General features: G+C 36.5%; 1 protein-coding gene across 34 annotated transcripts in view; it reads left to right on the top strand.

Moving 5' to 3' along the window:
* Positions 1-16,014, top strand: part of SLMAP (sarcolemma associated protein) — an 88,612-nt gene that overhangs the window by 67,391 nt on the left and 5,207 nt on the right. For 24 of the 34 annotated variants that reach the window (XM_054838635.1, XM_054838659.1, XM_054838651.1 and 21 more), the window contains 5 exons: positions 5,372-5,494; positions 6,272-6,346; positions 11,332-11,652; positions 12,877-12,994; positions 14,545-14,716. In XM_054838635.1, coding sequence (XP_054694610.1) covers positions 5,372-5,494; positions 6,272-6,346; positions 11,332-11,652; positions 12,877-12,994; positions 14,545-14,716 — 809 coding nt within the window. The remainder of the gene's footprint in view (positions 1-5,371; positions 5,495-6,271; positions 6,347-11,331; positions 11,653-12,876; positions 12,995-14,544; positions 14,717-16,014) is intronic. The other 10 variants (XM_054838655.1, XM_054838656.1, XM_054838649.1 and 7 more) reach the window with 1 other exon arrangement.

Genomic DNA, 16,014 nt, shown 5'->3' with positions numbered 1-16,014 from the left:
TTGATTAGCCAGCTAATATTTACATATTCATGAACTGAAAAAATTTGTGGGCTATTAATTAGTTGTTACACTTATCATACTGAAAGTTAATTTTATGCTTTATGTACGGTTAGACATTTGGTAAGATCTGTGAACTGATGCTATGTTGGGATAACCAGTGAAAAGAATGTCCCAATTCTTCATGGTTCAGAAAGATAGGAAACCATAATGAAATTTAGGAGACCTGTAAAAGATCTTTTTTCTGTGATTTACACTTCTCTAATTTTATGACAGAAGGACTTCCAAAAATTACATGTAGTATATGTTTCCAAATAGCAAAACTAAAATTGAATTTGATATTTTCCAGTGGATATCAGTTCAGCAAAGCAGTTTAAAAAGGAGTGTTTGAGAAACTGAGCATGTTGCGTTTGGGTTTTGCTCTAATGTCTGCAATTAATAACATAGGAAGTCACTGAATATACTTGTTAGAAGGTAGAATCTGGCAGTGTTGTTCATAGTGATTATGACAGTCTTAATTTTTGGTAATAAATTTGGGATTGGCAGCAAGTTGTAATTGGAAAAAAAGTTTTGGTTGAAAAACATGATATTCATTAAATATCAGAACTTTTAGTCCAGAACAGGATACTCATTAAGGAGTTTGTTTCCTGTGAGCATTGCCACATGCACAGAATTCACAGCCAGCACAACCCTGTGTATGGAAACAGTACAGTAAAGAAAATTAATTCAGCCAGCTCACGTCAAAATTATGTTAATTCTAATTCTTATAGTTTTAAGATAGCCAGCTGAAAACTACTCCTAATTGGCTGGATTTCTTAGTTATCTTCTGCAGACACGTTAAAAGTAGTCCATGGACGACTCAGGCTGAAAACCACCAATCCCTGAGTTCTCCTTATATGCAAAGTGAAGTCTTCCTGCGTTGTCAGAAAGGTTTGTTTAGCAGCACAAGACCAAGCTAAGGCTGTTGTGAGCGTGCTGCTTCCTGGGTTAGAACAGTCTCATGTCACGGCAAGGGTCAGGTATAGTCAGACTTTATCTGTCCAGGGTATAATAAACTGGCAGGCAGGGTTAATTGAACTCATAAAGGATAAAAATCAAGTTTTCTGTAGGAACATGGAAGCAGTCTTTTGCTAATGTGGATGTTTTCATTGCTTCATTTGTCTTTCACTCAGTTGAAGATTTAAACCATAATCATTACTGAACTTTTAAGTGAATAAGTAGAAAAATACCTGTTTGCATAGACTGCTTTGCTATTGAATTGCATATTGCAATTAACTACAATAATTGGTATAATTCTCTCTCTCTTGAGGCTATTTATGGACCTTCCTATTTTGTTCTCATGAAATCATTAAAAAAATATCTGTACAATGAATCATTTGCCCTTGTAATTTATGAAGAGCCTATAAACCCACAGTTTTGTTTGAGGTTTTGTCAGAGAGCTGCTTCATGTGCCTGACTTTGCCCTAAAAAGGATCTTATTTGCCACAGAACAACTTTCAAGTGGATTTGTTGCGCAGTCATATAATTAAGGAAGAGTGAGAACATTTCTGATCTGGCAGCTGTTTGGAATGCGGAAATGGCTGCTGGAAATGGCAGCATTCCTTTTTAACTGTTGGAATTTACAAAACAAATTAATGGAACAAGAAAATGATGAGATTTTTAATTGTTGTAGTTTCCTCCAAATGTATTTTCCATCAATAAATTGAGTGCATTCAGGATTTGTTTCAACTTTCTGGAAGTCATAACCTGGCAAAGAGGTGAAGGGGAAAAGCTGTCACAGATTAGAAGTGCTTCCCCCCCACAAGTTAAACAACTTTATTAGCCATTAATAACAGTTCCCTGGACACTTCTATTTAGACAGGCTGTTTGTGACTACTTATTGCAAAGTTAAAAACAGGTAAATGTTAAACAGATGAAAAGAAGTGCTAAATATCATTGGAAGGTTAATAATCTTGTTCTTATCAACAACTTTATATTTTCTTAGTAACTACAAGACTGATCCATGGAATCTTAATAGAAAGTGTTTTCAGTTGAGGGTTTGCTGAATAGTGGTAGTTGACGTAAGAAATTTTGAAAATCAGCAATGCTCTGTAGATCGAGAAAGTTTGGGAACCATTGTGTTATGTTGCAGTAGCCAAAAACTTTATTTTAAACATACGATACAGTTTACATGGATCTTATGAAGCTGAAGAAAAGTCAGGGTTTTAGTCATTTATCTGACTTCACCTGAGTACTCTGAAAATAGTCACCTGAATAACCTGAGAAATTCTGCAAAATTCTGAACTACTGTGAAATTTGGAGAAACACCAGCCTGCTCCTAAAGCTGGTTCCACAGGCTGGGCCCATACAGATAAGCCTATGTGTGGTTCTGTATCATCTCTGTTACCAAAACAAAAGTATAAAGACACACATAGGCAGAGCCCTGTTAATGTCTTCCTGTTTGTAAATATTAATTTCATCAGAGCTTTTCTTTTGGTTTTATTGAACTTTTACTTCATAGATCCTAAAGTGGCAATATATTCCTTCACAGACCATGATATTCTTTAGTGATTTGGAAATGGTCATTTTTTCCCAAAACTGACCCATGGGTTAGACTCCTTTTCTTGGGCCAGATTGAAGAAGGAATTTTCACATGCTTTGGGAATGATTTGTACAGGTCATGCCATTTTTTTTTGTTGACAATTTTAAATCTACCAGTAGAGGTGATGTTAAGGGAAACCTCATTGTGTGTGTGGGAAACAAAGTGGTGTTGATTAAGAACCTTTCTTGTAACATGGCAAACAATCCGATCACACATTAAAATTTTCCATGAGCTAGAATACATGAATAAGAGTTTTCAAACTGTGGTATTTGACTTTTTTTTTTCTTGGTACCTTGTTGTAAGTAGTGATAGAATTCCTTAGACTTCTCTGAGAACAGTTAGTCCAATGCTGAATACTTCTGGAAATTGCTCAAATACGTTTTTAATTGCAACCTTCACATTAGTTCTCAAACCAGGTTTTCGTGATGTGAATTTGCTTCTTGAGGGCGTTCTAAGTCTGACGATACTTAGTAGCTTTATTATTTATACGTAGAGCAATCCTACTCACTAAGGAATTTTTTTCAAAACTAGAGTTAGCACAAAAATGTTTGCTTTTAACTAACACATAAAAGAAATTTTCAGTTTGGGTAAGAGTGAGCAGCTATTATTTTCTTGTACTTATATTTCTTGGCTTTTGCTTTAGAAGCATGTCAAGCATGTGAAAATTCCCCTATTGCATTTGAGTAGGAGAGAGTTTTTATTTTGATTGTGCCTTTGCTAAACTGATTATGTTGTCCCATAAGTTGAGTTTCTCATCTCCTTTGAAGCAGTGTTACCCTTTATAACGTGTACTTTCATTGATTGGAAAATATCGTCCACGACAAAGTTCATTTAGGGTGTCTGTTGTTGGATTTGGGACACTGCTTCTTTATCAGGCATGATTTGAGCGTAATTTGTCAACTTCCTCATCCATTTCTTCTGAACAGTCTCATTAAGGAGGGTTGAAAGTCTAATTGCCCCAAGTCTTTATCCATGAGAAGCTAAGAACAAAACATGTTTGGTAAAGTGAAACTTGGATTTGAAACTCTAATAAACTACAAAAGAAAGTATTTGGATTAAATATGTAGTCCTCTTGTTCTTTCTGCTCTCATAATTTTGTTCTGAAAAAGTCTAAAAGCACATGTGTACCTTCAGCACTCCTCAATTCCACCAATTCATTACTGTGAGAATAGGGAAAAAAGCCTCTTTTCTTAGAGGGATACAGTGTGAATACTTCAGCATGATTTGATAAACATTTTAATGAAGAAAACAGCAAAAAAAAATTTATACTTTGTTGGTGACATATAGTCAAATATAAATGTCAAAAGTATAATGACAAACTAAACTATGGCTTGTTTGGTTTTTGGGTTTTTTGTCTTGTTTTTTGTTTTTTCTTATTAGTGAAAGGTCCAGACAACCAAAGTAACTTATCTTTTGGGGTTTTATTCTAAGCAGTGTGCCTTTATCTTAAATCCATATGGTCTATAGTAGTAGACATTTATTAACCAGTTAGTTATGTAACACATCTAACTTTTTGTTCTCCCTCTCCCATGATGTATAGCTGGACTTTTTTCACTGATTTCCCTCCTTTACCTTTCTCACCTGACTGGCTTTATGTAAAGTTTTAGCCCTCTGTATAGTTTTAGGGCTATTTGTGCCTATTGAAAAACCTGTTTCCGCACAGACACTACTTAAGGAAAATTTAGTGAGTGAGAGTTTCCTGGATCTGATTTCTGGCATTGCACATACCTGCAAGCTAAACCATTGTCTTCCTCTTTGTTACTGCATCTAGTTTTGTGTGTGTGCCCATTAGAGGACACTGCTATTAGTTACAGATAATTCATTTTGCCTCTTTTAAATTCCCCCAAAAGTTCAGTTTTAAAAGTATTTAGTTAGTCTGTGACTGCAAGTCATGTCTCGCAAGCCCAAGAGGTATTTAATATGCATTTTAGCCAATACAAAACTGGTGGAGAAGAGCAAAATGTTTTTATTTAGAGTTTAAATAACATGCATAGATATCCGATCATGTTAAAGATATACCTAATACTGTAAGACTCAGTAAAAAAAAAAAAAAAAGGGCAAAATTTAGCTTAGTATTCACTAGGCCACTGAATGAAATAAGGAGGGTGGACTTTTCTTCATTTTCTTTTGTTTTAGAAAATTTCCCTAATTTTTTCCTTTCCTTGTAGTTACGGTCCATGGAGGGAGAGGGAAGCCAAGCCTTGCAGGTCACAAGCCAATTGGCAGTAGCAAACCACTTCCTAGCCACTCTTTGCATAATCTCTTGCAGCTGACTGGCATTACGCAGCCTCAGTATTAGGCTGGGTCTGTCTGTCTGCTGGTAAAGCTGCCTGTCCGGGCTGGTACGTGCTGTTAGGAGCAGGACTGTGGGAGGGTGGCTTGGGATGCAGGGGATGCAGGATCGTTGCTGAGAAGTGTGTGCTAGGAGCGAAGGTTAGAGTAGCTTCCTTCCAAACACAGTCAAGAATTGTGTTAATGCTTGTTGTTCCTTCGTTTTTGTCAATCCATGAATCCCTGCCAATCTATACAGTGTTTTTAAAATCTTTCTAATTCTTGTTTGTTATTTTTGGTTTTATATGGCATGTTATATATAATGAATGTTTTTAAAGTTTGTGTATGTTTTCCTCCTTTTAAAAGTATATTACTTTTTTTCCTAATACTTACCTAATCCAATTTTGGATTTACTTTAACTAACTTTGTAGGATTTGAATAAAAAGTTGTCAGTCATCACATGGTAGTGCAAATTAAACTTTTGTACAAATTTGTGATTTAAAGAAACTGTTCTTTTATCAGATGAATTGCAGGGTGCACAGTCAGAGACTGAGGCTAAGCAAGAAATTCAGCAACTGCACAAGGAGCTGATTGAAGCCCAAGAGCTAGCTAGGACAAGTAAACAAAAATGCTTTGAACTTCAAGGTGAGACCCAGATCAACTTGATTGTATAGGGTATCCATTAAAATTGTATTTATCAGATAGTCTTAAAAGGGGGTCCAGTTCTGTTGACTCTTAGATAAATTTGTTTCATAGTATTCACATCTCCTGCACAGAATATCAGAAACTTTCGCTTTTTCCCCAAACTCTATATATGGTCCAGTTGAGCTCCAACTTTTTGGTTCAAGATAAACCAGCATCTTTTTGTACTATTGAATACATACTTGAACTCAATATATTTCATCCTTATAAAATACATTAATTTACAGATATTCATTAATTGTATTTCAGTCAGATAATGCACATGATGTACTGTATTCAGTGGTAGTTCTTTGTTTAGATCACCCTATCAGATATGTAGCTGTATCATTATCCTCAGCAAAACTGTGGGTGGTTTTTGACAGGAAATAGTGTAGTCCAGTTTAATTGCATATTGTTCAGTGTTCTTTATGGGGTATATCTGCAGCTTGCTTCTCTCTTCCCACACCAGGTTGCATTTAGCACACAGGGAGTATTTGGATCAGGCAACAGATTATATTAATTTCAAATTAATCGTAATACTACCACAATAATGGAATGATGTTTTAATATTAACTTCTTAATAAACTACTTACACAGTTACTAGCTTTGATAACTTAATGAAATAATACAATTGTTTTAATTTTTTTCAGTTAAGGGGAAGTTATGACTAAAATTAATTACACAGCTGAAATACTTCTTACTGACAAAAACTTTTGGGCACGTTTTCACTTTCATTTATAGCGCTATTGGAAGAAGAGAGAAAAGCATATCGAGTGCAAGTTGAAGAATCCAACAAGCAAATAAATGTTCTGCAAGGTAAGAAGTGGGTGGGGTTTTTTCACCCCACTCTTTTGGGGAAAATATATAGCTTTGGCTGTTTCCGTGGCGTCATAAGCACTAATAAATGAAAATATTAATTGAGTATATGTTTTAAATCTGATTTCTTTCACCGTATCTTTGAATTTTGTTGTGAAATGTTTCCTGTCAATTTCTACTGTTCTGATCATAACTACAAAAGATGTAATCTGTAACAGATGCCTCTTCCTCTCTCTTCAGTCTTTCTCAGCTTTGAATGATCCAGGGATAGTTACTGTGACTATTTTATCTTCAGAGCACTCAGAAGGTTTAGTCTTTTTGTGCTGCTTAGTCTCTTCACTTCAGTGGTAGAATCCTCTTAAATAAATTTTTAATCACTCCACATCTGCATCCAACATCAGAGCATGCAGTAAAATTTCTGCAACAGAGACATTGTCTATACTTTTTTTCAAAAAACACTATAACCAATCATGCTCTTTTCAGCCCAGAATAATTATAGCAGAATGTAACTTCCGTGTCGCATATTCTGTATCAGGTTAACGTGTCAGCCTGTGCATGTGAGCGAGCACGTTGGTCAAGAAGCTGTCTAGCCTTAAAATCAGTAAGGGTTATGTTATGACTCTTCCTTAGAGCAAGCATTAGTTTGAACATCATCTCAGCCATTGATTGGTAGGAAACTTGTAGGAGCTTCATACCTTGGTATCTTTGTCAGCATATCATTTGGTTTGGACCTAAAAATAGTTGGAAGCCAGATGAGCAGACAGGCAGATGGACTGACAGCCCTCACTTTCTTAGGAAATCAAAATAGCTTTAGCAAATTACTTTACGGGCAGTAGTTTGTTGTGGAATGTGATACTTCTCAGTTACACTGAGAAGCTTTTGTAATAGCACTGTTTTATATGAGTGTCAGCATAGAATATTTACATTATCTGCCATTGCCCCTGTAAGAGAGAGGAGCTTACTTGATACATGTCTTGAGAACAAGAGGAACAATTTAATTTTGAATCTTGTCTTACTAATAGTGAAAATTCTCCGAGTAAAAAAAAAAAAAACTGTAGCAAAAGTTAGAAATTAGGATTTGATAGTTACTTCTATGCAGAAAAAAGAAATGTTTTGGTTTTCCTCTGGAAAAAAGAGAATCAAAGTGGAAGCTTGACAAACCCAAACTTAACTACAAGATGCCTCTTGTCAGTTCAGTACTTTTTTGTCTCCTGAACCCTTCTCAAGTGAGGCCTTGCTTATGTTTCCTCCTCTTCTCTTTCCATCGTAGTTCAAAACATTTTGATGTTCATTGTGTGCTTGCTGCTTCCCAAACATTTAGGGTGTGACACATCTCACAACTTGGAAAAAGTTATCAGGATGTCAGGTGTGGTGGGTTGACCCTGCCTGGGGGCCAGGTGCCCACCAGAGCTGCTCTGTCACTCCCCTCATTCATTAGAGAGGGGAGAAAAAGTATAACGAAAAGCTTGTGGGTCGTGATGAGGACAGGGAGAGATTACTCACTAATTATCGTCACGAGCAAAACAGACTGAACTGAGAGGGGAAATTCATCTAATTCATTACCAAGCAAAACAGAGTAGAGGAATGAGAAATAAAGTCAACTCTTAAAACACCTCCCCCCCACACCTCCCATCTTCCCGGGCTCAACTTCACTCCCGGCTTCAACCTCTGCCCCCCCCTCAGCGGCACAGGGGGATGGGGAGTGGGGGTTACGGTCAGTTCATCACACGGTGTTTCTGCTGCTTCTTCATCCTCAGGGGGAGGACTCTTCTCATTGTTCCCCTGCTCCAACATGGAGTACCTGTCACGGGAGACAGTCTTTCATGAACTTCTCCAGCGTGGGGGTCTCTCACAGGGTGCAGACCTTCAGGAGCAGATTGTTCCAATGTGGGCTCTCCCACGGGGTGCAGACCTTCAGGAGCAGACTGCTCCAGCGTGGGGGTCTCCCACGAGGTCACAAGTCGTGCCAGCAAACCTGCTCTGGTGTGGGCTCCTCTCTCCACGGGTCCACAGGTCCTGCCAGGAGCTTGCTCCAGCATGGGGTCCTCCATGGGCTGCAGGTGGAATCTCTACACCCCCTCATCCTTCCTCCATGGGCTGCAGGGGGACAGCCTGCTTCACCATGGCCTTCACCATGGGCTGCAGGGGGATCTCTGCTCCGGCGCCTGGAGCTCCTCCTCCCCCTCCATCTGCACTGACCTTGCTGTCTGCAGAGTTTCTTACATCTTCTCACTCCTCTCTCCGGCTGCAAAAGCTCTAACTGTTTTTTTCCTTCTTAAATATGTTATCACAGAGGCGCTGATTGGCTTGGCCTTGGCCAGCGGCGGGTCCATCTTAGAGCCGGCTGGCATTGGCTCTGTCAGACACAGGGGGAGCTTCTAGCAGCTTCTCACAGAAGCCACCCCTGTAGCCCCCCCCGCTACCAAAACCTTGCCACGCAAACCCAACACATCAGGATTCTCTCTTGGCGGCCTTATTAACTGTAGTGGAGAAAAAGAAATTCTGGCAGCTTCATGCATTAACACTTCCTAAAGTATTTTCATGGAATGAAAATTTTACCAGCCAGTGCTACGTGGCTTTGTATGTTTGTCATAGAGAAGAGAAGGTGCCACAGAAACAACTGAGATCCTGTCTCCACGTGTGAAGTTCTTTAGATGAACAGATAGGTAAAGCGAGGAAATTCAAATAACTTGTCATTACTTATTTTACAAAAGAAGTGAAGCATTCAATTTAGATGAGGTAATGGCTTACATAAATAAGAGATGCAATGGAAGCTTTCTTTCTAATTGCCCTTTCAAATTGTATCCAGTGCTTCAGAAACCATTCCAGTATTCTTGGTAGTAATTTTTCTGTGTGAGTTATTTCTACAACTCCACCATATTTTAGAAACACGTGTATGTGTGTGGATTTTCAGTCATACTATGCTTGTTTTCACGTCTGAACATTTAAAGGGAGAGTTGTTCATCAACAATGCAGATAGAAGGGAAAAAACCAAATTTATTTGAAATACTGCCATTACTGAGAAGCAGGAATTTAGCCTGGCTTGATAAAGAAAATAGTATCAGGAAGATACTGTTTGAAAAAATCACTGTCTTGCTCATTAATGGGCACCTGCTGTGTCAGCAAGTTGTAATTCTTGGTGTTTTAGAACCATGTGGTTTCCTAGCATATTGGTTTGGTAGGTTCAAGGCTTTTAACGTAAGGATACGTGGAAAGGCAATTGTTAATGCGTAATGTGTTGTATTACTGTCACGTTGTTCTCATCTACTACTTTGCTATTCTGTTAGTATAACCCAGTAGAACTATTTCCAAAGAAATAAGGTGGTAGTAAGCCTCATGGTGCTCATATATATTTAAAAATCCATCATGCTGCAAATGTCTTTGTTACAGAACAGATAGACTATTTCATCTTATACAGAATTGCTGTGAAATCTAACTTAACTGTTGCCTATAATAGCTTTATGTATTACAATATATTATAACTATCATGTTTTTTCCCCCTACTGTCTTTTTCCTCCAGAGTGTGGAATTGGGTAATGCATAGGTTCTTTAGTTTATCTAATGAGCTAAATGTCTTGCTGGACCCTTTTTAGAGGAGGAGGGAAAAAGTTGCATTTTCTTCTTAGCTGTACATCAACTAACAGCAAAGTTTCTAGATTGTACCTGTATATGAATTCTACCTGTGCTACAGTATATGCAGCTACTGTAAAACATCAAGTATAGTTGTCATGAAAGGGCAAGTCTCTTGAGTGGTTTTTATGCTCTATCAGTTTACAGCACAACTCACTCATATACCCAGTGTCATCTTCTGTAATGGATTGAGAGAACAAAGTGAATACAAGAAACCTATGAAGGTTACTCAGCCTTGGTTATCTTACCCATGCTTTCCACTGTCCTTTTTTGCCCTTTGCTGCTGAAACATACAACTTTAAATGTGTAAATCTGACCTTCTATAGTATCTTATACTAGGTTTTCAAGTGATATTAAGAAGTTTGTACTTTTCTTCTTAGAGCAATTCTTCGTTAATTTAGTAATTGCTTTTTCCCCATGTTAAAAATCAATGAAATACATGTGAACTCTGATGTGTTCTTTAAATAGCAAACCAAAAAGCACTGAGCAAATTAAACACTTCCATCAGTCATAGTTTCAACTGTAATTTTGTTCTTCTTTCTTTCATGCTTCCCTTTCCTCTGTACTCTACTTTTTTCCAACTGTTTGCACTGTATTCTATCTGCATGTATGTTTATAAAAATAGTTGTGCTCAGAGGAGAGATGTTTAGTAATGAAACAGTTTTGAATGGGAGTAACTTACAAGATTTGCTTCATGTCGAAATGCAAAACAACCTAGTGTGTATGTGACTGCTGCACGTTTACAGTAAACTGTAAATGCTAAAGGACTACTTATTGTTCAGTGTATTTGGTGCAGCTGTCCCTTTCAATTAAAAATTAATCTTGTGCTTTGAAAAATGCTTTTTACAAAGTAGTAAATTTTATTTCCCTAGCTACATATTGAGACTGGAGTAGAAATTAGACTGTGTGCCTCAAATATTTATAGACATCATAAGTTAATTGCTGAACAGCAAACATTTCCAGTGTAGCTTCGCAACTGTTTGGCTTGTCACAGAAGCTTTCTTGTTTTTCCTCTTGTCTCTGAATGCCGCAGTGTCCTTGTTCTATAATGCTTGTTTTGCTTACAGTGAAGTTGGATCTAAATCTTGATTTCAGGTTTCAGAGAGTTGCTTTAGTATCACACTCATAACAGAGCCCTGTCCAAGAAAGCTTTGTCTTTTGACTCGCTGTAATACGTGACTCCACATATGTGTCTCTTTAAGGGTACAGCAATTGGCAAGATTAATATCTTTTTCAATTGCATTAGGATTCTTTAGTCCTATTAAAGATCAACAAGTTGAGAAAGGGAGTTATGTTTTTAGATTTTTCTGTAAATACAGTTTTAAAAAATACTAACATTAACGTATGCTTTCCAGCTCAGTTGCGAAGATTACAAGAAGATATTGAGACTCTTCGTGAGGAAAAGGAGAATGAAATTTCAAGCACTCGAAATGAACTAGTCAGTGCTCAAAATGAGATTCTGTCACTTCAACAAGTAGCAGAAAAGGCAGCATCAGAACGAAATACAGATATTTCTGCATTGCAAGACGAGCTGCAAACAGTGCGAGTGGAACTTGAACGGTGGCGGAAAGATGCCTCAGAGTATGAAAAAGAAATTGTCAGTTTGCAAGCCAGTTTTCAGCTCAGGTGTCAGCAGTGTGAGGATCAGCAGAAGGAAGAGGCTACTCGCTTAAAAGGTACTTGTTTAAAAGGATGTCACAGACCAGTGCTAACAGTAGCATCCTTATGTATGTATTTATATATGTGTATCAAGGTTTGTAGTGTTACAAAAGCTGTTTTGTATACTTCAATAAATAGTAACTGTCAATTACGCCCATGTTAGCTTAGGTACCCTTTGATATCAAAAGTAGACCAAGTATAATTCCACTTAGAAGAGATGGAAGACTGTACTGTTTGAGGGATTGATACTGCCACAGGTTTCCAAAGGGACTTGTGTAACTTCTGTATAACTTCAGCTTGTAAATGGGTAGCTTCTGACCTTTTAATTTTTCTAGCAAAACTTCACTGGAGACTTTATTTTATAGCTTAATAAAACTGATGATACCATCTCATTTTTAACATAAAAATGTTAAAGTCTAAAATTAAAGCTTTATTCTGAATGCATGATGTAGAGATGTACAAATACGTTGTGCTGAGCCAGCATAGGGCTTCTTTTAGGCTCATTCATTTGCATTTCACTTTACCTCTAATGCACCCAACAGGTCATGAGGAGTGGTTTAGAACCACTACTCCAGGCCTATAGCTTCAGGTCTTGGAGAATCTGTAACTGAGTTCAAAAGCTCGTGCTGAAACATTGTACATGCCACAGAGAAGCTGGCATATGTAAAAGATGCTTTAAAGTCTGAATCAGTTAATTTTTATGAAATTGTCAAAGAAGCCTTTTTCCAGTTCAGAGGACTCCATCTGTCGTATTACTAAGATGTGTGTAACATTGATTTTTGTCTATTTTACCAGGGACCGATTTATTTCAAAGGTCTTACCCTTTAGTTATTGCTTTAAACATTCTGTTCCTTGTAGCAGAGGCATGGTATCTAGTCATTCTAGCTGTTTGCTATTTTCAAGTCTTGGGAAATTGTTTTCTTTAAATACACTTTTCTGTCACTGTTTCTAAAATATCAGAGTAGACCCATAAACAGACTTTTCTATTCCTTTGTGCCTTTAAAAAAAAGCTCACGTAAAAAAAAAAAGCACTAGCTTGTTTAATGGCTCACAAAGCTCATAACAGTAGAAGGTACAGTAATGTTTTACAGGTGCTTGGGAGAGAATTCGTATGACATGATTATAATCAAATATATTTGAGATTTATGACTGATATCAGCTTTTCCTGTTTATTAGTTGGTGATACTTGAAGCAGTCATGAAATAATTTTACTCAATTCAATTAAATTTTATTTGTTGCAGGTGAACTTGAAAAGTTGAAGGCAGAGTGGAGTGCTCTGGAAGCTGAATGTGTTACACTAAGGAAGGAAAATACTTTGCTTACGTCTGAAGTTCAGCGACAAGAGAAGGAGCTTTCTAGGTAAGGGCACAATGGATTTGTCTAGGAAGGTATCATAGTAGCTGAAGAAGGGGATTTTGTTGTTGTTTTTTTCTTCCCAAAAGTGGTACTAAATGTCTGATGGTGTTTCAATAAATGTACTGAAATTTTATTTATATCATAGCATTGGGCAGAACATACTTTCATGCCAAATTGTTTTATACCAAGCTATGTTTTTCTGTTTTCCAAATACTTCTGTATTACTTATCAGTCATGTTATATTGTCATAAGTTAACCTGACTTATTTTGCTACTTTAATAAGGACTTGAAAGCATGCATTGTGGAAGTATTTGGACTTAACAGTTATCCTTCTACTTAACAGATAATAAACAACATAGATTTCCTAAGCTAAAATTTTCTCAGCGTTCAGGGTTGGAAAATGATTGTCAGATAGTATGGTGTCTCATGGAAGCCTGTCACGTTATAAATAGTAACGATGGGCAGAAAAAAGATTACGTATCATGTTTTGCTTAACAGAAAAAATACAAATCTTTTTATTGCAAGTGTCATAGTATCTTTTGGGAGGGATTTTTAGAGTGTAGGAGTATTTGTATTTTACTGTATTTCTTTTGCTGTTTGAGCACATGGCATTGCTAAAAGCGATCTAAATCTTCTGCCTGGAAGTAACTTCCCCTCTTATCCATTCATTTGCCATTATTAACGTTGTGTTTCAGATATTGGAATGTAATTCACAAAGTAAATATGGGGTAGCAACTTTGTTTTATTGTAAATCTGAAATTTACCATCATGGTTAGATATCTTTTTTTTTCTTTTGGCTTCCTCACTGTTGTAAGATCTAATTGAAAAAATGGAAAATTCCCACAGTAAGGCACTTCTAGAAGTAATATGTTATTTTACATGAATCAAAGATTTCTTTTTCATTCCATCATGCCCTGATTTCCACTCATATTTTTTTCATATGGAAGGTCACACGAGCAAATACGGGATTTGCATAATGGCAATAATGCAAGATCTCTCCCTTTTTTTTTCTTTGTCTTGCACAGGCACAAATTAACACTACTTGGTTGTTACACTGAAGTTCGCAATGGCTCAATTTAGAGCTTTCTATGACTATTACACAATCGTATTAAACACTTGAAGAATGTACTAACTATTAACTTATGCAACTGGATTAAGCAAAGAAGCATGTGTGCAAATAAATGAAATACTTGGACAGACTTCTCATTACAAATTTGTTTCAAAATACTTTGGAATAGATAATTAATAGTGAATAATAAAAAGTAAGAAATGAAAAATTATGAATTATAAATTATTTACATTATAGATTATGATTATTTATACAAAGCGGTGCACATATATTTAAAAGCAAGACTATGGGAAGCCTTTTGTGTCAGTACTTTGTACAGGGAGATAATGTTGATTTGTACTTCTATGATTGCTCTAAGCTGATATTTCCATATTAAATAAAAATAATGTCTCAAGCTTTGGAGGATGAAAAATGCTTTAAAAAAAAAAGTCCTGTTTGTTTAAATGTAAAACACATGAGGAATCAATTGGATTTTGTTTTTCAGCTCTCAGAAACAGAGTTTAGCGCTAACCAGCGATATAAGTGTTCTTGAAATGTCTCGAAAGGAACTTGAAAATCAGATGGGATCTTTGAGAGAAAAACATCAACGGGATGCAGCTAGTCTGAAAAGCCAACTCAGTGAAGCTGAGAGTCAAGCAAAAGATGTTCAGAAAGAGGTAACATGAAACATTATTTCTGTGCTGAGAGAATATAATTTTAAGCTAAAAGAAAAGGAAAGATACAAGATTTCTTCTGGTCATGAAAAATTTTCATACTTTCATTGCAAGTACTTTATGGTAGCCAAAAATATATAAACTGAAGGTTAAATCTAAAAAGGAAGATTTCAGATAACATTACTTGTGTATGTCTTGGGAAATTCCTAAAGATTACTTTCATGCATTAACTTAGCGAATTTACTTTTAAGCTGTACAGACAGATAAACCCTTATTCAGAGTCTTCCTGAACGTTGTGTTTTAATTGTTATGAGTCAAAATTAATTCTTTTTAGTCAGTATGATCTTCCTAGTTAGATTTAAACTCTTTTATTTGACAATCGGACTACACATTCTTTACAAAGGTCTCCTTTCATCTTACTGAATCATTAGACTGCTGAAGATGATTGGCAAGTGCATAAAGAAAAGCTAGCATTTTGAGCATATATTTCATCTGTGTAGCCTCTAAAGATTATGTCTGGAGAAAGACTGTGGTCTCCAACAATTACTTGCTTTGTCTTAGGAGCGTTTTGAGTGACGTTTTCCCCAGTCACTGCTTTTAGTTCTTTTTGCAGTCCTTTTCTTAGTCATTAATTCATCCACAGCACATTCCTTACCATTTTCAGAATTTGAAAAACCTAGTCTTGTTGGTGTGTGGCTTTGCAATCAGATGTATTTGTAAAGTTGCCTAATCTTTTAAATTTGTGGTAAATGCCAGTACTGAAAGTCATTGGTCCTGTCCTTACTAATACCTGTCGTGAGGATTACTAGAAAGCTTGTGATCTACAGAAAAAATTGGATGTGAGTTTTTGAAAAGGAAGCTGCCCATACTGTAGGAACATAAGATGCATTCACCCAGTATTATTGTAGTTGACCCACACTGAGGATTATGACAAGATAGTAATAAAGGATAATATTTTTTTTAATGACTTTCTTACTCTTATGTTTGAGTTTGCTATGTGGGAAGCGAGTTGGATTTACTTCATATAGAAAGTTGATTTTTGCACCTATTTGATTGGTGTGGGTATTTAAGCTACAGCCTAGATGTAAGACCACTATTTAACTCATTGTTCCCGTTTCTTGTTTTGTCTTCATAGTTTTTACAGTCCTTTCCAGTATTTTAATGAGTAATTGTTTGATATGAGAGATGAATTAAGGCCTTGCATTTACTTCATATTTCCTTCGTTTTAGTAATCCTAGCCCTTCAAAGTCAGGGACAAAAATCTTCATTTAGGAAAAAAGAAAATAAACCCAAAGATTTTT

Source organism: Grus americana, chromosome 11, assembly GCF_028858705.1.
Source record: "Grus americana isolate bGruAme1 chromosome 11, bGruAme1.mat, whole genome shotgun sequence".
Taxonomy (NCBI): domain Eukaryota; kingdom Metazoa; phylum Chordata; class Aves; order Gruiformes; family Gruidae; genus Grus; species Grus americana.
The sequence above is the reverse complement of the archived record's forward strand: the minus strand, read 5'-3'. Positions and strand labels throughout refer to the sequence as shown.